The sequence below is a fragment of the Pseudophryne corroboree genome, chromosome 6 (assembly GCF_028390025.1).
Source record: "Pseudophryne corroboree isolate aPseCor3 chromosome 6, aPseCor3.hap2, whole genome shotgun sequence".
Lineage (NCBI taxonomy): Eukaryota > Metazoa > Chordata > Amphibia > Anura > Myobatrachidae > Pseudophryne > Pseudophryne corroboree.
Window position 1 is genome coordinate 569348477 of NC_086449.1, and position 20747 is coordinate 569369223.

At 48.8% G+C, this 20747-nt stretch overlaps 1 protein-coding gene across 4 annotated transcripts in view; it reads left to right on the forward strand.

The window, feature by feature from the left end:
- Nucleotides 1–20747, forward strand: part of SYCP3 (synaptonemal complex protein 3) — a 596881-nt gene that overhangs the window by 123110 nt on the left and 453024 nt on the right. For all 4 annotated transcript variants that reach the window (XM_063927814.1, XM_063927813.1, XM_063927816.1 and 1 more), the window contains exon 3: nucleotides 3050–3131. In XM_063927814.1, coding sequence (XP_063783884.1) covers nucleotides 3050–3131 — 82 coding nt within the window. The remainder of the gene's footprint in view (nucleotides 1–3049; nucleotides 3132–20747) is intronic.

Genomic DNA, 20747 nt, shown 5'->3' on the forward strand with positions numbered 1-20747 from the left:
GTGGTCCGGGTCCCATTTACAAATGAATCAAAGGATCACCCTGTCTCCCAGGACCAGGGTATCTCTCCTGTGGTGGCTGCACAGTGCTCACCTACTAGAGGGTCGCAGGTTCGGCATTTAGGACTGGGTCCTGGTGACCACGGACGCAAGCCTCCGAGGCTGGGGAGCAGTCACATTGGGAAGAAATTTCCAAGGTCTCTGGTCAAATCTAGAGACTTGTCTCCACATCAACGTCCTGGAGTTGAGGGCCATATACAACGCCCTACGTCAAGCGGAGGAATTGCTTCGGGAAAAAACGGTTCTGATTCTGTCAGACAATGTCACGGCAGTGGCTCATATAAACCGCCAAGGCGGAACAAAAAGCAGAGTGGCCATGGCAGAAGCGACCAGGATTCTACGCTGGGCGGAAGGCCATGTAAGCGCACTATCAGCAGTGTTCATCCCGGGGGTGGACAACTGGGAGGCGGACTTCCTCAACAGGCACGATCTGCATCCGGGAGAGTGGGGACTTCATCAAGAAGTCTTCGCACAGATCACGGGTCGGTAGGGACTGCCTCAGATAGACATGCTGGCATCCCGTCTCAACAAAAAGATAAAGCGGTATTGCGCCAGGTCAAGAGACCCTCAGGCGGTAGCGGTAGACGCTCTGGTGACACCTTGGGTGTTCAGATCGGTCTATGTGTTTCCTCCTCTTCCTCTCATACCCAAGGTGTTGAGAATAATAAGAATAAGCAGGGTCAGAACAATCCTCATTGTTCCAGATTGGCCACGGAGGACTTGGTATCCGGAGCTGCAAGAGTTGCTCACAGAAGATCCGTGGCCCCTTCCTCTAAGGCAGGACCTGCTGCAGCAGGGGCCCTGTCTGTTCCAAGACTTACTGCGGCTGCGTTTGACGGCATGGCGGTTGAACGCCAGATCCTAGCGGAAAAAGGGATTCCGGAGGAGGTCATTCCTACCCTGATCAAGGCTAGGAAGGACGTGACATCGAAACATTATCACTGTATATGGCGAAAATATGTTTCTTGGTTTGAGGCCAGAGCTGCTCCTACGGAGGAGTTCCATTTGGGCCGTCTACTTCACTTCCTTCAAACAGGAGTGAATTTGGGCCTAAAATTAGGGTCCATAAAGGTCCAAATTTCAGCCTTATCCATTTTCTTTCAAAGAGAATTGGCCTCTCTTCCTGAAGTACAGACTTTTGTGAAGGGGGTGCTGCATATTCAGCCTCCTTTTGTACCTCCGGTGGCGCCTTGGGATCTTAACGTGGTATTACGCTTCCTCAAGTCACCTTGGTTTGAACCACTCAAAACAGTGGAGTTGAAATACCTCACGTGGAAAGTGGTCATGTTGTTGGCATTAACTTCGGCAAGGCGTGTTTCAGAATTGGCGGCTTTATCACATAAAAGCCCATACTTGGTTTTTCACGTGGATAGGGCAGAGTTGAGGACTCGTCCTCAGTTTCTGCCAAAAGTGGTCTCATCTTTTCATATGAACCAACCTATTGTCGTGCCTGTGGCTACATGGGACTTGGAGGATTCCGAGTCCCTGGATGTGGTCAGGGCTTTGCAGATTTATGTGACCAGAACAGCTAGGATCAGGAAGACTGAAGCTCGGTTGGCGCTCCTGCTTCAAAGCAGACTATCGCTCGCTGGATCTGTAACACGATTCAGCAGGCGCATTCTACGGCAGGATTGCCATCGCCTAAATCGGTTAAGGCCCATTCCACTAGGAAGGTGGGCTCTTCCTGGGCGGCTGCCCGAGGAGTCTCGGCATTACAGTTGTGCCGAGCAGCTACTTGGTTGGGGTCAAACACCTTTGCAAAGTTCTATAAGTTTGATACCCTGGCTGAGGAGGACCTTCTGTTTGCTCAATCGGTGCTGCAGAGTCATCCGCACTCTCCCGCCCGTTTGGGAGCTTTGGTATAATCCCCATGGTCCTTACGGAGTCCCAGCATCCTCTAGGACGTTAGAGAAAATAAGATTTTACTTACCGGTAAATCTATTTCTCGTAGTCCGTAGAGGAAGCTGGGCGCCCGTCCCAAGTGCGGACTTCTTCTGCAAAACTTGTATATAGTTGTTGCTTACATAAGGGTTATGTTATAGTTTTTCGGTGGAACCGTGGCTATGTTGTTGTTCATACTGTTAACTGGGTAGTTTATCACAAGTTATACGGTGTGATTGGTGTGGCTGGTATGAATCTCACCCTTAGATATACAAAAATCCTTCCTCGTACTGTCCATCTCCTCTGGGCACAGTTTCCCTAACTGAGGTCTGGAGGAGGGGCATAGAGGGAGGAGCCAGTGCACACCCAGAATCCAAAGCTTTCTTAAAGTGCCCTATCTCCTGCGGAGCCCGTCTATTCCCCATGGTCCTTACGGAGTCCCAGCATCCTCTACGGACTACGAGAAATAGATTTACCGGTAAGTAAAATCTTATTATTGTTTTCATTTTCTTAGACGTGACGTGTACATGTTTCGTTAAATGGTCGTTGACCTTTCCTTCAATATTACTGTGCTCTCTGTTTTGAGCTGTGATATTTTCATTGTACTTGACAATAATGCTAGAAAAACAATAAGATATAATTAGAAAAAAAAACAATTTAAACAAGCCCCTCTCAAATCTAAATCTGTTAATTTTAAGCTAGGTTCATCTTTCACAGGTAAATCCACAAGGAATAGTTTCTTAGTTTGATGTGAATAAAAATACACCTGTCAGGAGGGTCTCATTTGCACTTACAGTAGTATAGGGTAGGTACAAGTGTAAATCAGGGGTACATATAGGGAGTAGGGACACAACTCCATATGGGCGAATATACTGTACACATTATTTTAACACAATTTTTTGGCACAGTATATGCCTGATTTACTTCCAACTTCCTGCATCAGGATGTAAGTGTTGATAGTAAACACTGTTTTTCAGATGCATACGCATACTTTGTTCTGTAAAATCTTTCTCTCCTCTGTTATAATTTGTATATTTTTTAGAATGTTAGTTATTTAAAGTAATACAGCATAATTGCTCATGAAGCTCTATACTGCTCTCAAATTTTGCAGAAAAGACTACAGTTATAGATAAGCATGGAAAAAAACGTCCTGCACCAGCGACTGATCAAGAAACAGATGAAGATCACATGGGGTGATTGTATATTTTATCACAGCAGAATCTGCACATACTGGTTTTTAAATATTTGATATGTAAACTAGCATTATCTATTTAATTATCAATAAGCAGAATGTTGACAAAAATGATAAGAACCTAAACTTATGTTCTCCAGTGTATGGAGTTAGTCAGCTGCACATTTCACTAAACAATTATATGAAGGAAAAAAGAAGAAGAAGCCTTGCAATGTCCATTGGTAACTAGTGTGCATATGAATAGCTGTTGGTGTTTCTGTCTCTTTATCATGTATAAAAGTCTATCTACAGTTTAAAAAATCAGTGTTGGAGTATTTTTCATTCAACAGGGGCTGATGTAGAGTGGCACACTAGTCATTCGTAAGTGCAGCTGCATATTGGGGGTAATTCCAAGTTGATCTCAGCAGGATTTTTGATAGCAATTGGGCAAAACCATGTGCACTGCAGGCGGGGCAGATATAACATTTGCAGGGAGAGTTAGATTTGGGTGGGTTATTTTATTTCTGTGCAGGGTAAATACTGGCTGCTTTATTTTTACACTGCAAATTAGATTGCAGATTGAACACACCCCACCCAAATCTAACTCTCTCTGCACATGTTATATCTGCCTCCCCTGCAGTGCACATGGTTTTGCCCAATTGCTAACAAAAATCCTGCTGCGATCAACTTGGAATTACCCCCATTGTGCATGAAAATAAATGTGGCTATTCGCCCATATGTAGAGCTGGACGCATCTATGATGCTCAGTCGCCCCCATTCACTTGTTGAAGTAGCGTCATTATTACATACATGCCGACATCCTGGCTGCTCTCTCCAGGTCGGCTCAGCAGGGGGGCGGGGTTATGACACGGATAGGGGGCGGGGCGGAGGCAAAACGTGGCGGACGGAGGCGGAACAGGGGAGGGGTTACCGCGGCACTTCATTTAAGCCACGCCCCCTGCTATGTAATGCCGCGATTACCGGCATTATACAGCAGGGGGCGTTGCTATGATGACGCGATTCAGCAAGAATCGCGTCATCGACTGCCCGGACCGCCCACTTTACTCACTAAGTGGACGGCCGGGCAGGGGAGCCCCTAAAAAATCGGGAGACTTGCCTGCTCTTCCGGGGGGGGGGGGCGGGAGGGTCACCCGATTTTCGGGAGCCTCCCGCCCATTCCGGGAGAGTAGGCAAGTATGCATTATTATCAACTCACATTTGAACAAGCCCTATATCTAGTGCAATGGATTTATCTTAAATCTGTCAGTTTTCTGCACATGCTCAAATTACTGTAGCCTGCAGTTACAAATACATACCCACAACATCACTCGCTGGAACACTTAGCCTATCTGCGAACAACCCTGCACACATTTAGCCATACATGGAGCTGCAACTTAGTTGCGTACATAACAGAATCACATATAGTTGCTCATAGTTGCGTACGCCTGGCCATGGATAATGCATAGTGCTTAAAAAATCATAAGATCTATCTGCAAAACAGTTGCTTACAAGTATCATAAGCCCAATAATGATCAAAGTAATTTAATGATGCTAGAGTAAAATATTTGTGAATTCACCACAATATTCTTATAAATGCTGTCTTTTATGAAAGAGCTAATAGTATATTAGCAAATATATACAGATATGTCCTCATATATCTTTGCTGCACTCACGCAAAACAGCCCTTGGCACGCCATCTCACATGAGATTCTGCTAACGTCAGGCGTCTTTTTTGTATCTTTTCTCTAACGTCCTAGTGGATGCTGGGGACTCCGTAAGGACCATGGGGGATAGACGGGCTCCGCAGGAGACTGGGCACTCTAAGAAAGATTTCTCTGACATCCTAAGTGGATGCTGGGACTCCGTAAGGACCATGGGGAATAGCGGCTCCGCAGGAGACTGGGCACAACTAAGAAAGCTTTAGGACTAACTGGTGTGCACTGGCTCCTCCCACTATGACCCTCCTCCAGACCTCAGTTAGAATCTTGTGCCCGGCTGAGCTGGATGCACACTAGGGGCTCTCCTGAGCTCCTAGAGAGAAAGTATATTTTAGGTTTTTTATTTTACAGTGAGATCTGCTGGCAACAGACTCACTGCAGCGAGGGACTAAGGGGAGAAGAAGCGAACCTACCTAACTGGTGGTAGCTTGGGCTTCTTAGGCTACTGGATACCATTAGCTCCAGAGGGATCGACCGCATGGAACCGGCCTTGATGTTCGGTCCCGGAGCCGCGCCGCCGGCCCCCTTACAGAGCCAGAAGCAAGAAGTGATCCGGAAAATCGGCGGCAGAAGACTCCTGTCTTCAACAAGGTAGCGCACAGCACTGCAGCTGTGCGCCATTGCTCCTCATGCACACCTCACACTGCGGTCACTGATGGGTGCAGGGCGCTGGGGGGGGGGGGCGCCCTGAGCAGCAATATAAACACCTTGTATGGCAAAATCATCACAATATATAGCCCCAGAGGCTATATATGTGATAAATTACCCCTGCCAGAATTCCTGAAAAATGCGGAAGAAGTCCGCGAAAAAGGGGCGAAGCTATCTCCCTCAGCACACTGGCGCCATTTCTCCCTCACAGCTCCGCTGGAAGGAAGCTCCCTGGCTCTCCCCTGCAGTCTACACTACAGAAGGGTAAAAAAGAGAGGGGGGGGGGGGCACTAAATATAGGCGCAATATACATATATAGCAGCTATAAGGGGATATAATTTAGTTAATCCCTGTATTATATAGCGCTCTGGTGTGTGCTGGCATACTCTCTCTCTGTCTCCCCAAAGGGCTTTGTGGGGTCCTGTCTCCTGTCAGAGCATTCCCTGTGTGTGTGCGGTGTGTCGGTACGGCTGTGTCGACATGTTTGAAGAGGAGGCTTATGTGGAGGCGGAGCAGATGCCTATAAATGTGTTGTCACCCCCTGCGGGGCAGACACCTGAGTGGATGGACTTGTGGAAGGAATTACGTGAAAGTGTCGACTCCTTACATAAAAAATTTGATGACATGCCAAATGCGGGACAGCCGGCTTCTCAGCTCGTGCCTGCCCAGACGTCTCAAAGGCCATCAGGGGCTCTAAAACGCCCGCTACCTCAGATGGCAGACACAGATGTCGACACGGATACTGATACCAGTGTCGACGACGAAGAGACTAATGTAATGTCCAATAGGGCCACTCGTTACATGATTGAGGCAATGAAAAATGTTTTACACATTTCTGATGTGACCCCAGGTACCACAAAAAAGGGTATTATGTTTGGAGAGAAAAAACTACCAGTAGTTTTTCCCCCTTCTGAAGAATTAAATGAGGTGTGTGAAGTAGCGTGGGCTTGCCCAGATAAAAAATTGGTAATTTCTAAAAAGTTACTAATGGCGTACCCTTTCCCGCCAGAGGATAGGTCACGTTGGGAAACACGCCCTAGGGTGGATAAAGCGCTTACACGCTTATCAAAAAAGGTGGCACTACCGTCTCCGGATACGGCCGCCCTAAAGGAACCTGCTGATAGAAAGCAGGAGGCTCTCCTGAAGGCTATATATACACACACTGGTATTATACTGAGACCAGCTATTGCTTCAGCATGGATGTGCAGTGCTGCAGCTGCGTGGTCAGATTCCCTGTCAGAAAACATTGACACCCTAGACAGGGACACTATATTGCTAAACATAGAGCATATTAAAGACGCTGTCTTATACATGAGAGATGCACAGAGGGATATTTGCCGGCTGGCATCTAAAATATCATATCCATTTCTGCCAGGAGAGGGTTATGGACTCGGCAGTGGACAGGTGATGCAGATTCTAAAAGGCACATGGAAGTTTTGCCTTATAAGGGTGAGGATTTGTTCGGGGATGGTCTTTATGACCTAGGGGTAAATTTCCTAAGATGGGAGATCTATTTAAGATGGGATGTTGCCTGTAGCAACCAATCAGATTCTACTTCTCATTTATCTAGCACCTTCTTGAAGATAATACCTGGAATCTGATTGGTTGCTATAGGCAACTTCCCATCTCAAATAGAACTCCCTTCTTAGTAAATTTACCCCCTAGTGTCCACAGCAACGGCTGGGAAGTCAGCATTTTTACCACATGTCCCCTCACAACCAAAGAAAGCACCGTATTATCAGGTACAGTCCTTTCGTCCCCAAAAGAGCAGGCGTGGTAGAGGCGCGTCCTTTCTGCCCAGAGGCAGAGGTAGGGGGAAAAAGCTACAGCATACAGCCAGTTCCCAGGAACAAAAGTCCTCCCCCGCTTCTTCTTCTAAGTCCGCCGCATGACGCTGGGGCTCAACAGGCGGAGCCAGGTATGGTGGGGGCCCGTCTCAAAAACTTCAGCAATCAGTGGGCTCGCTCACAAGTAGATCCCTGGATCCTTCAAGTGGTATCTCAGGGGTACAGGCTGGAATTCGAGACATTTCCCCCCCGCCGTTTCCTCAAATCTGCCTTGCCAACAACTCCCTCAGGCAGGGAGGCTGTGATAGAGGCAATTCACAAGCTGTATTCCCAGCAGGTGATAGTCAAGGTGCCCCTACTTCAACAAGGACGGGGTTACTATTCCACAATGTTTGTGGTACTGAAACCGGACGGTTCGGTGAGACCCATTTTAAATTTGAAATCCTTGAACACATATATAAAAAAATTCAAGTTCAAGATGGAATCGCTCAGGGCGGTTATTGCAAGCCTGGACGAGGGGGATTACATGGTATCACTGGACATCAAGGATGCTTACCTGCATGTCCCCATTTACCATCCTCACCAGGAGTACCTCAGATTTGTGGTACAGGATTGTCATTACCAATTCCAGACGTTGCCGTTTGGCCTGTCCACGGCACCGAGGGTATTTACCAAGGTAATGGCCGAAATGATAATACTCCTTAGAAAAAAGGGAGTTTCTCTAACGTCCTAAGTGGATGCTGGGGACTCCGTAAGGACCATGGGGAATAGCGGCTCCACAGGAGACTGGGCACAAAAGTAAAAGCTTTAGGGCTACCTGGTGTGCACTGGCTCCTCCCCCTATGACCCTCCTCCAAGCCTCAGTTAGATTTTTGTGCCCGAACGAGAAGGGTGCACACTAGGTGGCTCTCCTGAGCTGCTTAGTGAACAGTTTAGTTTTAGGTTTTTTATTTTCAGTGAGACCTGCTGGCAACAGGCTCACTGCATCGAGGGACTAAGGGGAGAAGAAGCGAACTCACCTGCGTGCAGAGTGGATTGGGCTTCTTAGGCTACTGGACATTAGCTCCAGAGGGACGATCACAGGCCCAGCCATGGATGGGTCCCAGAGCCGCGCCGCCGGCCCCCTTACAGAGCCAGAAGACAGAAGAGGTCCGGAAAATCGGCGGCAGAAGACGTCCTGTCTTCAACAAGGTAGCGCACAGCACTGCAGCTGTGCGCCATTGCTCTCAGCACACTTCACACTCCGGTCACTGAGGGTGCAGGGCGCTGGGGGGGGGGGCGCCCTGAGACGCAATAAAACACCTTGGATGGCAAAAAATGCATCACATATAGCTCCTGGGCTATATGGATGAATTTAACCCCTGCCAAAATACATAGAAAAACGGGAGATAAGGCCGCCGATAAGGGGGCGGAGCCTATCTCCTCAGCACACTGGCGCCATTTTCCCTCACAGCTCCGTTGGAGGGAAGCTCCCTGGCTCTCCCCTGCAGTCACTACACTACAGAAAGGGTTAAAAAAGAGAGGGGGGGCACTAATTACGCGCAGTATTAAAGATACAGCAGCTATAAGGGGAAAAACACTTATATAAAGGTTATCCCTGTATATATATAGCGCTCTGGTGTGTGCTGGCAAACTCTCCCTCTGTCTCCCCAAAGGGCTAGTGGGGTCCTGTCCTCTATCAGAGCATTCCCTGTGTGTGTGCTGTATGTCGGTACGTTTGTGTCGACATGTATGAGGAGAAAAATGATGTGGAGACGGCGCAGATTGCCTGTAATAGTGATGTCACCCCCTAGGGGGTCGACACCTGAGTGGATGAACTGTTGGAAGGAATTACGTAACAGTGTCAGCTCTGTATAAAAGACAGTGGTTGACATGAGACAGCCGGCTACTCAGCTTGTGCCTGTCCAGACGTCTCATAGGCCGTCAGGGGCTCTAAAGCGCCCGTTACCTCAGATGGCAGATATAAACGCCGACACGGATACTGACTCCAGTGTCGACGGTGAAGAGACAAATGTGACTTCCAGTAGGGCCACACGTTACATGATTGAGGCAATGAAAAATGTTTTACACATTTCTGATAATACGAGTACCACCAAAAAGGGGTATTATGTTCGGTGAGGAAAAACTACCTGTAGTTTTCCTGAATCTGAGAAATGAAATGAGGTGTGTGATGATGCGTGGTTTTCCCCCGATAACTGATAATTTCTAAAATGTTATTGGCATTATATCCTTTCCCGCCAGAGGTTAGGGTGCGTTGGGAAACACCCCCTAGGGTGGATAAAGCGCTCACACGCTTGTAAGAACAAGGGCTCTACCCTCTCCTGAGATGGCCGCCCTTAAGGATCCTGCTGATAGAAAGCAGGAGGGCATCCTAAAAGGTATTTACACACATACTGGTGTTATACTGCGACCAGCAATCGCCTCAGCCTGGATGTGCAGTGCTGGGTTGGCGTGGTCGGATTCCCTGACTGAAAATATTGATACCCTAGATAGGGACAGTATATTATTGCCTATAGAGCATTTAAAAGATGCATTTCTATATATGCGTGATGCACAGCGGAATATTTGCCGACTGGCATCAAGTCTAAATGCGTTGTCCATTTCTACCAGTAGAGGGTTATGGACACGACAGTGGTCAGGTGATGCGGATTCCAAACGGCATTTGGAAGTATTGCCTTATTAAGGGGAGGAGTTATTTGGGGTCGGTCTTTCAGACCTGGTGGCCACGGCAACAGCTGGGAAATCCACGTTTGTACCCCAGGTCGCCTCTCAACATGAGAAGACGCCGTATTATCAGGCGCAGTCTTTTCGTGGGCAAGCGGGCAAAAGGTTCCTCATTTCTGCCCCGTGACAGAGGGAGAGGAAAAAGGCTGCAGAAATCAGCCAGTTCCCAGGAACAGAAACCCTCTCCCGCCTCTGCCAAGCCCTCAGTATGACGCTGGGGCTTTACAAGCAGAATCAGGCACGGTGGGGGCCCGTCTCAATGAATTTCAGCGCGCAGTGGGCTCACTCGCAAGTAGACCCCTGGATCTTTCAGGTGATATCTCAGGGGTACAAATTGGAATTCGAGATGTCTCCCCCTCGCCGTTTCCTAAAGTCGGCTTTACCGATGTCTCCTTCTGACAGGGAGATAGTTTTGGAAGCCATTCACAAGCTGTTTTCCCAGCAGGTGATAATCAAGGTACCCCTCCTGCAACAGGGAACGGGGAATTATTCCACACTGTTGTGGTACCGAAGCCGGACGGCTCGGTGAGACCGATTCTAAATCGAAAATCTTTGAACACTTACATACAGAGGTTCAAATTCAAGATTGAGTCACTCAGAGCAGTGATTGCGAACCTGGAAGAAGAGGACTACATGATGTCTCGGGACATCAAGGATGCTTACCTTCATGTCCAAATTTACCCTTCTCACCAAGGGTACCTCAGGTTTATGGTACAGAACTGTCACTATCAGTTTCAGACGCTGCCGTATGGATGGTCCACGGCACCCCGGGTCTTTACCAAGGTAATGGCCGAAATGATGATACTCCTTCGAAGGAAGGGAATTTTAGTTATCCCTTACTTGGACGATTCCCTGATAAGGGTAAGATCCAGGGAACAGTTGGAGGTCGGTGTAGCACTATCTCAGGTAGTGTTGCGGCAGCACGATTGAATTCTCAATATTCCAAAATCGCAGCTGATTCCGACGACTCGTCTTCTGTTCTTAGGGATGATCCTGGACACAGTTCAGAAAAAGGTGTTTCTCCCGGAGGAGAAAGTCAGGGAGTTATCCGAGCTAGTCGGGAACCTCCTATAACCGAGCCAAGTCTCAGTACATCAATGAGATGGTTCTGGGAAAAATGGTGGCTTCCTATGAAGCAATCCCATGCGGCAGATTCCACGCAAGAACTTTCCAGTGGGACCTGCTGGACAAATGGTCCGGGTCGCATCTTCAGATGCATCAGCGGATAACCCTGTCACCAAGCACAAGGGTGTCTCTCCTGTGGTGGTTGCAGAGTGCTCATCTTCTAGAGGGCCGCACATTCAGGACTGGGTCCTGGTGACCACGGATGCCAGCCTGCGAGGCTGGGGAGCAGTCACACAGGGAAGGAATTTCCAGAGCTTATGGTCAAGCCTGGAGACATCACTTCACATAAATATCCTGAAGCTAAGGGCCGCTTACAATGCTCTAAGCTCAGCAAGACCTCTGCTTCAAGGTCACCCGGAGTTGATCCATTCGGACAACATCACGGCAGTCACCCACGTAAACAGACAGGGTGACACAAGAAGCAGAAGGGCAATGGCAGAAGCTGCAAGGATTCTTCGCTGGGCGGAAAATCATGTGATAGCACTGTCAGCAGTATTCATTCCGGGAGTGGACGACCTCCACCCGGGAGAGTGGGGACTTCACCCAGAAGTCTTCCACATGTTTAAAAAGCTCGACAAGTATTGCGCCAGGTCAAGGGACCCTCAGGCTATAGCTGTAGACGCTCTGGTAACACAGTGGGTGTACCAGTCAGTGTATGTGTTCCCTCCTCTGCCTCTCATAACCAAGGTACTGAGAATTTTAAGATGGAGAGGAGTAAGCACTATATTCGTGGCTCCGGATTGGCCAAGAAGGACTTGGTAACCGGAACTTCAAGAGATGCTCACGGAGGATCCGTGGCCTCTACCTCTAAGAAGGGACCTGCTCCAGCAAGGACCCTGTCTGTTCCAAGACTTACCGCGGCTGCGTTTAACGGCAGGGCGGTTGAACGCCGGATCCTGAAGGAAAAAGGCATTCCGGATGAAGACATCCCTATCCTGATCAAAGCCAGGAAAGATATAACCGCAAAACATTATCACCGCATTTGGCGAAAATATGTTGCGTGGTGCGAGGCCAGTAAGGCCCCGACGGAGGAATTTTCAACTAGGTCGACTCCTACATTTCCTGCAAACAGGAGTGTCTATGGGCCTGAAATGGAGGTCCATTAAGGTTCATATTTCGGCCCTGTCAATTTTCTTCCAAAAAGAACTAGCTTCAGTCCCTGAAGTTCAGACGTTTGTGAAAGGGGTACTGTATATACAGCCTCCTTTTGTGCCTCCAGTGGCACCTTGGGATCTAAATGTAGTTTTTTGGGTTCCAAAAGTCACATTGGTTTGAACCACTTAAATATGTGGAGTTAAAATATCTCACATGGAAAGTGGTCATGCTGTTGGCCCTGGCCTGGGCCAGGTGCGTGTCAGAATTGGCGGCTTTATCCTGTAAAAGCCCTCATCTGATTTTCCATTCGGACAGGGCGGAATTGAGGACTTGTCCTCAGTTTCTCCCTAAGGTGGTTTTCAGCGTTTCACCTGAATCAACCTATTGTGGTGCCTGCGGCTACTAGGGACTTGGAGGACTCCAAGTTGCTGGATGTTGTCAGAGCCCTGGAAATATAGGTTTCCAGGACGTCTGGAGTCAGAAAATCTGACTCGTTGTTTATTCTGTATGCACCCAACAAGCTGGGTGCTCCTGCTTCTAAGCAGACTATTGCTCGTTGGATTTGTAGTACAATTCAGCTTGCACATTCTGTGGCAGGCCTGCCACAGCCAAAATCTGTAAAAGCCCATTCCACAAGGAAGGTGGGCTCATCTTGGGCGGCTGCCCGAGGGGTCTCGGCTTTACAACTTTGCCGAGCAGCTACTTGGTCAGGAGCAAATACGTTTGTAAAATTCTACAAATTTGATACCCTGGCTGAGGAGGACCTTGAGTTCTCTCATTTGGTGCTGCAGAGTCATCCGCACTCTCCCGCCCGTTTGGGAGCTTTGGTATAATCCCCATGGTCCTTACGGAGTCCCCAGCATCCACTTAGGACGTTAGAGAAAATAAGAATTTACTTACCGATAATTCTATTTCTCGTAGTCCGTAGTGGATGCTGGGCGCCCATCCCAAGTGCGGATTGTCTGCAATACTGGTACATAGTTATTGTTACCAAAAAATCGGGTTATTATTATTGTGAGCCATCTTTTCAGAGGCTCCTCTGTTATCATGCTGTTAACTGGGTTCAGATCACAGGTTGTACGGTATGATTGGTGTGGCTGGTATGAGTCTTACCCGGGATTCAAAATCCTTCCTTATTGTGTACGCTCGTCCGGGCACAGTATCCTAACTGAGGCTTGGAGGAGGGTCATAGGGGGAGGAGCCAGTGCACACCAGGTAGTCCTAAAGCTTTTACTTTTGTGCCCAGTCTCCTGCGGAGCCGCTATTCCCCATGGTCCTTACGGAGTCCCCAGCATCCACTACGGACTACGAGAAATAGAATTATCGGTAAGTAAATTCTTATTTTTAATTATCCCATACTTGGACGATCTCCTGATAAAGGCGAGGTCCAGGGAGCAGTTGTTGGTCGGCGTAGCACTATCTCAGGAGGTGCTACACCAGCACGGTTGGATTCTAAATATTCCAAAGTCACAGCTGGTTCCTGCGACACGTCTACTGTTCCTGGGGATGATTCTGGACACAGTCCAGAAAAAAGTGTTTCTCCTCGAGGAGAAAGCCAAGGAGCTGTCATCTCTAGTCAGAGGCCTCCTGAAACCAAAACAGGTGTCGGTGCATCACTGCACGCGAGTCCTGGGAAAGATGGTAGCTTCCTACGAAGCAATTCCATTCGGCAGGTTCCATGCCAGAACTTTTCAGTGGGACCTGTTGGACAAGTGGTCCGGATCGCATCTTCAGATGCATCGGTTGATAACCCTGTCTCCAAGGACCAGGGTATCTCTGCTGTGGTGGCTGCAAAGTTCTCATCTTCAAGAGGGCCGCAGGTTCGGCATACAGGACTGGGTCCTGGTGACCGCGGATGCCAGCCTTCGAGGCTGGGGGGCAGTCACACAGGGAAGAAACTCCCAAGGACTTTGGTCAAGTCAGGAGACTTCCCTACACATAAATGTTCTGGAACTGAGGGCCATTTACAATGCCCTAAGTCAGGCAAAACCCCTGCTTCAAAACCAGCCGGTTCTGATCCAGTCAGACAACATCACGGCAGTCGCCCATGTAAATCGACAGGGCGGCACAAGAAGCAGGACGGCGATGGCAGAAGCCACAAGGATTCTCCGATGGGCGGAAAGTCACGTGTTAGCACTGTCAGCAGTGTTCATTCCGGGAGTGGACAACTGGGAAGCAGACTTCCTCAGCAGGCACGACCTCCACCCGGGAGAGTGGGGACTTCATCCAGAAGTCTTCCAACTGATTGTAAACCGTTGGGAAAGGTCACAGGTGGACATGATGGCGTCCCGCCTAAACAAAAAGCTAGAAAAATATTGCGCCAGGTCAAGGGACCCTCAGGCGATAGCTGTAGACGCTCTAGTGACACCGTGGGTGTACCGGTCGGTTTATGTGTTCCCCCCTCTTCCTCTCATACCCAAGGTACTGAGGATAATAAGGAAAAGAGGAGTAAGAACTATACTCATTGTTCCGGATTGGCCAAGAAGAGCTTGGTACCCGGAACTTCAAGAATTGATCTCAGAGGACCCATGGCCTCTGCCGCTCAGACAGGACCTGCTGCTGCAGGGGCCCTGTCTGTTCCAAGACTTACCGCGGCTGCGTTTGACGGCATGGCGGTTGAACGCCGGATCCTAAAAGAAAAAGGTATTCCGGAGGAAGTCATTCCTACGCTCATTAAAGCTAGAAAAGATGTAACCGTACAACATTATCACCGCATTTGGCGAAAATATGTTGCGTGGTGTGAGGCCAGGAAGGCCCCAACGGAGGAATTTCAGCTGGGTCGATTTCTGCACTTCCTACAGTCAGGGGTGACTATGGGCCTAAAACTGGGTTCCATTAAGGTCCAGATTTCGGCTCTGTCGATTTTCTTCCAAAAAGAACTGGCTTCACTGCCTGAAGTTCAGACATTTGTTAAGGGAGTGCTGCATATTCAGCCTCCTTTTGTGCCTCCAGTGGCAGGCACCGTGGGACCTCAACGTGGTGTTGGGTTTCCTGAAGTCACATTGGTTTGAGCCACTTAAAACCGTGAATTTAAAATATCTCACGTGGAAAGTGGTCATGCTTTTGGCCTTGGCTTCGGCTAGGCGAGTGTCAGAATTGGCGGCTTTGTCATGTAAAAGCCCCTATTTGATTTTCCATATGGATAGGGCAGAATTGAGGACTCGTCCCCAGTTTCTCCCTAAGGTGGTATCAGCTTTTCACTTGAACCAACCTATTGTTGTGCCTGCGGCTACTAGGGACTTGAAGGACTCCAAGTTACTGGACGTAGTCAGGGCCTTGAAAATTTATGTTTCCAGGACGGCTGGAGTCAGGAAGACTGACTCGCTATTTATCCTGTATGCACCCAACAAACTGGGTGCTCCTGCTTCGAAGCAGACTATTGCTCGCTGGATTTGTAGCACAATTCAGCTTGCGCATTCTGCGGCTGGCCTGCCGCAGCCTAACCTGTAAAAGCCCATTCCACGAGAAAAGTGGGCTCTTCTTGGGCGGCTGCCCAAGGGGTCTCGGCTTTACAACTTTGCCGAGCTGCTACTTGGTCAGGGGCAAACACGTTTGCAAAATTCTACAAATTTGATACCCTGGCTGAGGAGGACCTTGAGTTCTCTCATTCGGTGCTGCAGAGTCATCCGCACTCTCCCGCCCGTTTGGGAGCTTTGGTATAATCCCCATGGTCCTTACGGAGTCCCAGCATCCACTTAGGACGTCAGAGAAAATAAGATTTTACTCACCGGTAAATCTATTTCTCGTAGTCCGTAGTGGATGCTGGGCGCCCGTCCCAAGTGCGGACTGTCTGCAATACTTGTATATAGTAATTGTTAACTAAAGGGTTATTGTTGAGCCATCTGTTGAGAGGCTCTGTTATGTTCATACTGTTAACTGGGTATAATATCACGAGTTATACGGTGTGATTGGTGTGGCTGGTATGAGTCTTACCCGGGATTCAAAATCCTTCCTTATTGTGTCAGCTCTTCCGGGCACAGTATCCTAACTGAGGTCTGGAGGAGGGTCATAGTGGGAGGAGCCAGTGCACACCAGTTAGTCCTAAAGCTTTCTTAGTTGTGCCCAGTCTCCTGTGGAGCCGCTATTCCCCATGGTCCTTACGGAGTCCCAGCATCCACTACGGACTACGAGAAATAGATTTACTGGTGAGTAAAATCTTATTTTAGTACTACTGGTGTGCACTGGCTCCTCCCTCTATGCCCCTCCTCCAGACCTCAGTTAGAATCTGTGCCCGGACAGAGCTGGGTGCATTTTAGTGAGCTCTCCTGAGCTTGCTAATAAGAAAGTATTTTAGTTAGGTTTTTTATTTTCAGAGAGCTTCTGCTGTCAACAGACTCTCTGCTACGTGGGACTGAGGGGAGAGAAGCAAACCTACTAACTGCGGCTAGGTTGCGCTTCTTAGGCTACTGGACACCATTAGCTCCAGAGGGATCGAACACAGGAACCTAACCTTGGTCGTCCGTTCCCGGAGCCGCGCCGCCGTCCCCCTCGCAGAGCCAGAAGACAGAAGCCGGCGGGTTGAAGCAAGAAGACGTCAAAATCGGCGGCAGAAGACTCCTGTCTTCATATGAGGTAGCGCACAGCACTGCAGCTGTGCGCCATTGCGCCCACACTAACCCACACACTCCGGTCACTGTAGGGTGCAGGGCGCAGGGGGGGGCGCCCTGGGCAGCAATTGATTACCTCCTGGCAAAAAGCAGCATATATACAGTTGGACACTGTTATATGCATGAGCCCCCGCCATTAAGTTTACACAAAATCGCGGGAGAAGCCCGCCGCTGAGGGGGCGGGGCCTTCTTCCTCAGCACTCACCAGCGCCATTTTCTCTCCATAGCTCCGCTGAGAGGAAGCTCCCCAGGCTCTCCCCTGCAGAAGCACGATAGAGAGGGTGAAAAAGAGAGGGGGGGGGGGGGGCACATAAATTTGGCGTAAAAACAATATATACAGCAGCTACTGGGTTAACACTAAGTTACTGTGTGATTCCTGGGTCATATAGCGCTGGGGTGTGTGCTGGCATACTCTCTCTCTGTCTCTCCAAAGGGCCTTGTGGGGGAACTGTCTTCAAATAGAGCATCCCCTGTGTGTGTGGTGTGTCGGTACGTGTGTGTCGACATGTCTGAGGTAAAAGGTTCCCCTAAGGAGGAGATAGAGCAAATATGTGTGTGAGAGGGTGTCTCCGTCGACAACGCTGACACCTGTTTGGATATGTGTAAGTGCTGAGGTGAATTTATTGCACAAAAGATTAGAGAACAGACAGGAAATCTACCCATGTCTGTCCCTATGTCACAGAGACCTTCAGAGTCTCACAATGCTCACTATCCAAAATAATAAACACTGATATCGACACAGAGTTTGACTCCAGTGTCGACTACGATAATGCAAAGTTACAGCCAAAATGGCTGAAAGGTATTCAATATATGATTATTGTAATAAAAGATGATTTGCATATCACTGATGACTCATTTGTCCCTGACACAAGGGTACACATGTTAAGGGGAAGAAAGCTGAGGTAAATTTCCCTCCTCTCATGAGGAAAAAGAGCGGGAATCTCCAGACAAGAGACTGCAGCTTCCCACAAAAAATTATCAGGCAGTATCCTTTCCCCACTAGGGCCAGGATGTGATGGGAATCTTCCCCTAGGGTGTCACGTTTGCACAGAAGGTAGCACTAGCTATTCTCAGGGATCCTGCAGATAGCGTGCACATTCTAGTACACTACTCAGACCGGCGATTGTGTCGGCATGGGTTTATAGCGCTGTGGCAGCGTGGACAGGTACCTTATCAGCAGAGATTGAGACCCTAGTATGCATATAGATATATCTATATATATCTATATATAGAGATATATATATATTAAAGATGCTGTCTTAAGAGATAGGTATATATATATATAAAACATGCCCGAAGAGACATGAGTATACTGGGTCCTAGAGTCAAAGCTATGTTGATTTCTGCTTGACGTGTCCTGTAGAATATGGAATGGACAGATGATGCCGACTTAAGAGGCATATGGAAGGCTGAGGATTGTGTGGAGAAGGGTTCGCGGACCTGGTCTCCACAGCTATAGCTGGTAATTCTGATATTTTGCCTTATATTCCTGCACAGCCTAGGAAAGCACGACATTATCAAATGCAGCCTTTCGAATAAAGAAACAAGAAAGTCCGAGGTGCGTCCTTTCTTGCCAGAGGCGGGGGCAGAGGAAAGAAGCTGCACAACACAGCTAGTTCCCAGGAACACAAGTCCTCCCCGGCCTCTACAAAAATCCACTGCATGTCGCTGGGGCTCCACAGGCGGAGCTAGGCCCGGTGGGGGCACGCCTTCGTAAGTTCAGCCACAAGTGGGTTCACTCCCTGTTAGATCCCTGGGCAATAGATATTGTGTCTCAGGGATACAAGCTGGACTTTGAGAAGATGCCCCCTCACCGACGGCCCTGCCGGCTTCCCCCACGAGAGGGAAACAGTGTTAACTGCAATTCACAAATTGTATCTTCAACAGGTGGTGGTCAAGGTTCCCCTCCTTCAACAAGGAGGGGGTTATTATTCGACCATGTTGTAGTCCCGAAACCAGACGGTTCGGTCGGACCCATATTGAATTTAAAATCCCTGAACATATACCTGAAAGGGTTCAAGTTCAAGATGGAATTGCTAAGAGCGGTTATTGCAAGCCTGAAAGGGGGGAGATTTTATGGTGACTCGGAACATAAAGGATGCATACCTTCATGTCCCCATTTATCCACCTCATCAGGCGTACCTCAGAATTACGGTACGGGATTGTCATTACCAATTTCAGACTCTCCACGGCCTTGAGAATATTCACCAAGGTAATGGCAGAAATGATGGTGCTCCTGCGGAAGCAAGGTGTCACTATTATCACGTACTTGGACGATCTCCTCATAAAAGCGAGATCAAGAGAGCAGTTGCTGAACAGCGTATCACTTTCTCTGGAAGTGTAACGGCAACACAGCTGGATTCTATATATTCCAAAGTCGCAGTTGGTTCTTACAGCTCATCTGCCTATCCTAGGCATGATCCTAGACTCAGACCAGAAAAGGGTTTATCTCCCGATAGAGAGAGCTCAGGAGCTCATGACACTGGTCAGGAATCTATTAAAACCAAAACAGGTGTCAGTGCATCACTGCACTCGAGTCCTGGGAAGGAGGGTGGCATCATACGAGGCCATTCCCTTCGGCAGGTTCCATACGAGGACCTTCCAATGGGACTTACTGGACAAGTGGTCCAGATCACATCTTCAGATGCATCGGTTAATCACCCTATCCCCCAGAGCCAGGGTGTCTCTCCTGTGGTGGCTGCAGAGTGCTCACCTTCTCGAAGGTCGCAGATTCGGCATTCAGGACTGGGTCCTGGTGACCACGGATGCAAGCCTCCGAGGGTGGGGGGCAGTCACACAGGGAAGAAATTTCCAAGGGCTGTGGTCAAGGCAGGAGACCAACCGGTTCTGATTCAGTCAGACAATATCACCGCAGTGGCTCATGTAAACCGCCAAGGCGGCACAAAGAGCAGGGTGGCGATGGTAGAAGCCACCAGAATTCTTCGCTGGGCGGAGAATCACGTAAGCGCACTGTCAGCAGTGTTCATTCCGGGAGTGGACAACTGAGAAGCAGACTTCCTCAGCAGGCACGACCTCCACTCGGGAGAGTGGGGACTTCATCAAGAAGTCTTCGCGCAGATTGTAGGTCGGTGGGAACTGCCACAGGTGGACATGATGGCATCCCGCCTCAACAAAAAGCTACAGAGGTATTGCGCCAGGTCAAGAGACTCTCAGGCGATAGCTGTAGACGCACTGGTGACACCATGGATGTTCCAGTCGGTTTATGTGTTTCCTCCTTTTCCTCTCTTACCCAAGGTGCTGAGAATCATAAGGAAAAGAAGAGTGAGAACAATACTCATTGTTCCGGATTGGCCAAGAAGGACTTGGTATCCAGAGTTGCAAGAAATGCTCACAGAGGACCAATGGCCTCTGCCTCTAGGGCAGGATCTGTTGCAGCAGGGACCTTGTATGTTCCAAGACTTACCGCAGTTGCGTTTGACGGCATGGCGGTTGGACGCCGGATCCTAGTAGAAAAGAGGGATTCCGGATGAGGTTATTCCTACGCTGATAAAAGCTAGGAATTACGTGACGGCTAAACATTATCACCGTATACGGCGAAAATATGTTGCTGGGTGTGAGGCCAGGAATGCCTCTACAGAGGAAGTCCAGCTGGGCCGTTTCCTTCACTTCCTACAGTCGGGAGTGACTTTGGGCCTAGAATTGGGGTCCATTAAGGTCCAGATTTCGGCCCGATCCATTTTCTTTCATACAAAAACTAGCTTCTCTACCTGAAGTTCAGACGTTTGTAAAGGGAGTGCTGCATATTCAGTCCCCTTTTTTGTGCCACCAGTGGCACCTTGGGATCTTAACGTGCTGTTGAGTTTCCTGAAATCTCACTGGTTTGAGCTGCTTAAGACCGTGGAGTTAAAATATCTCACATGGAAAGTGGTCAAAAATTGGCGGCTTTGTCATGTAAAAGCCCCTATCTGGTTTT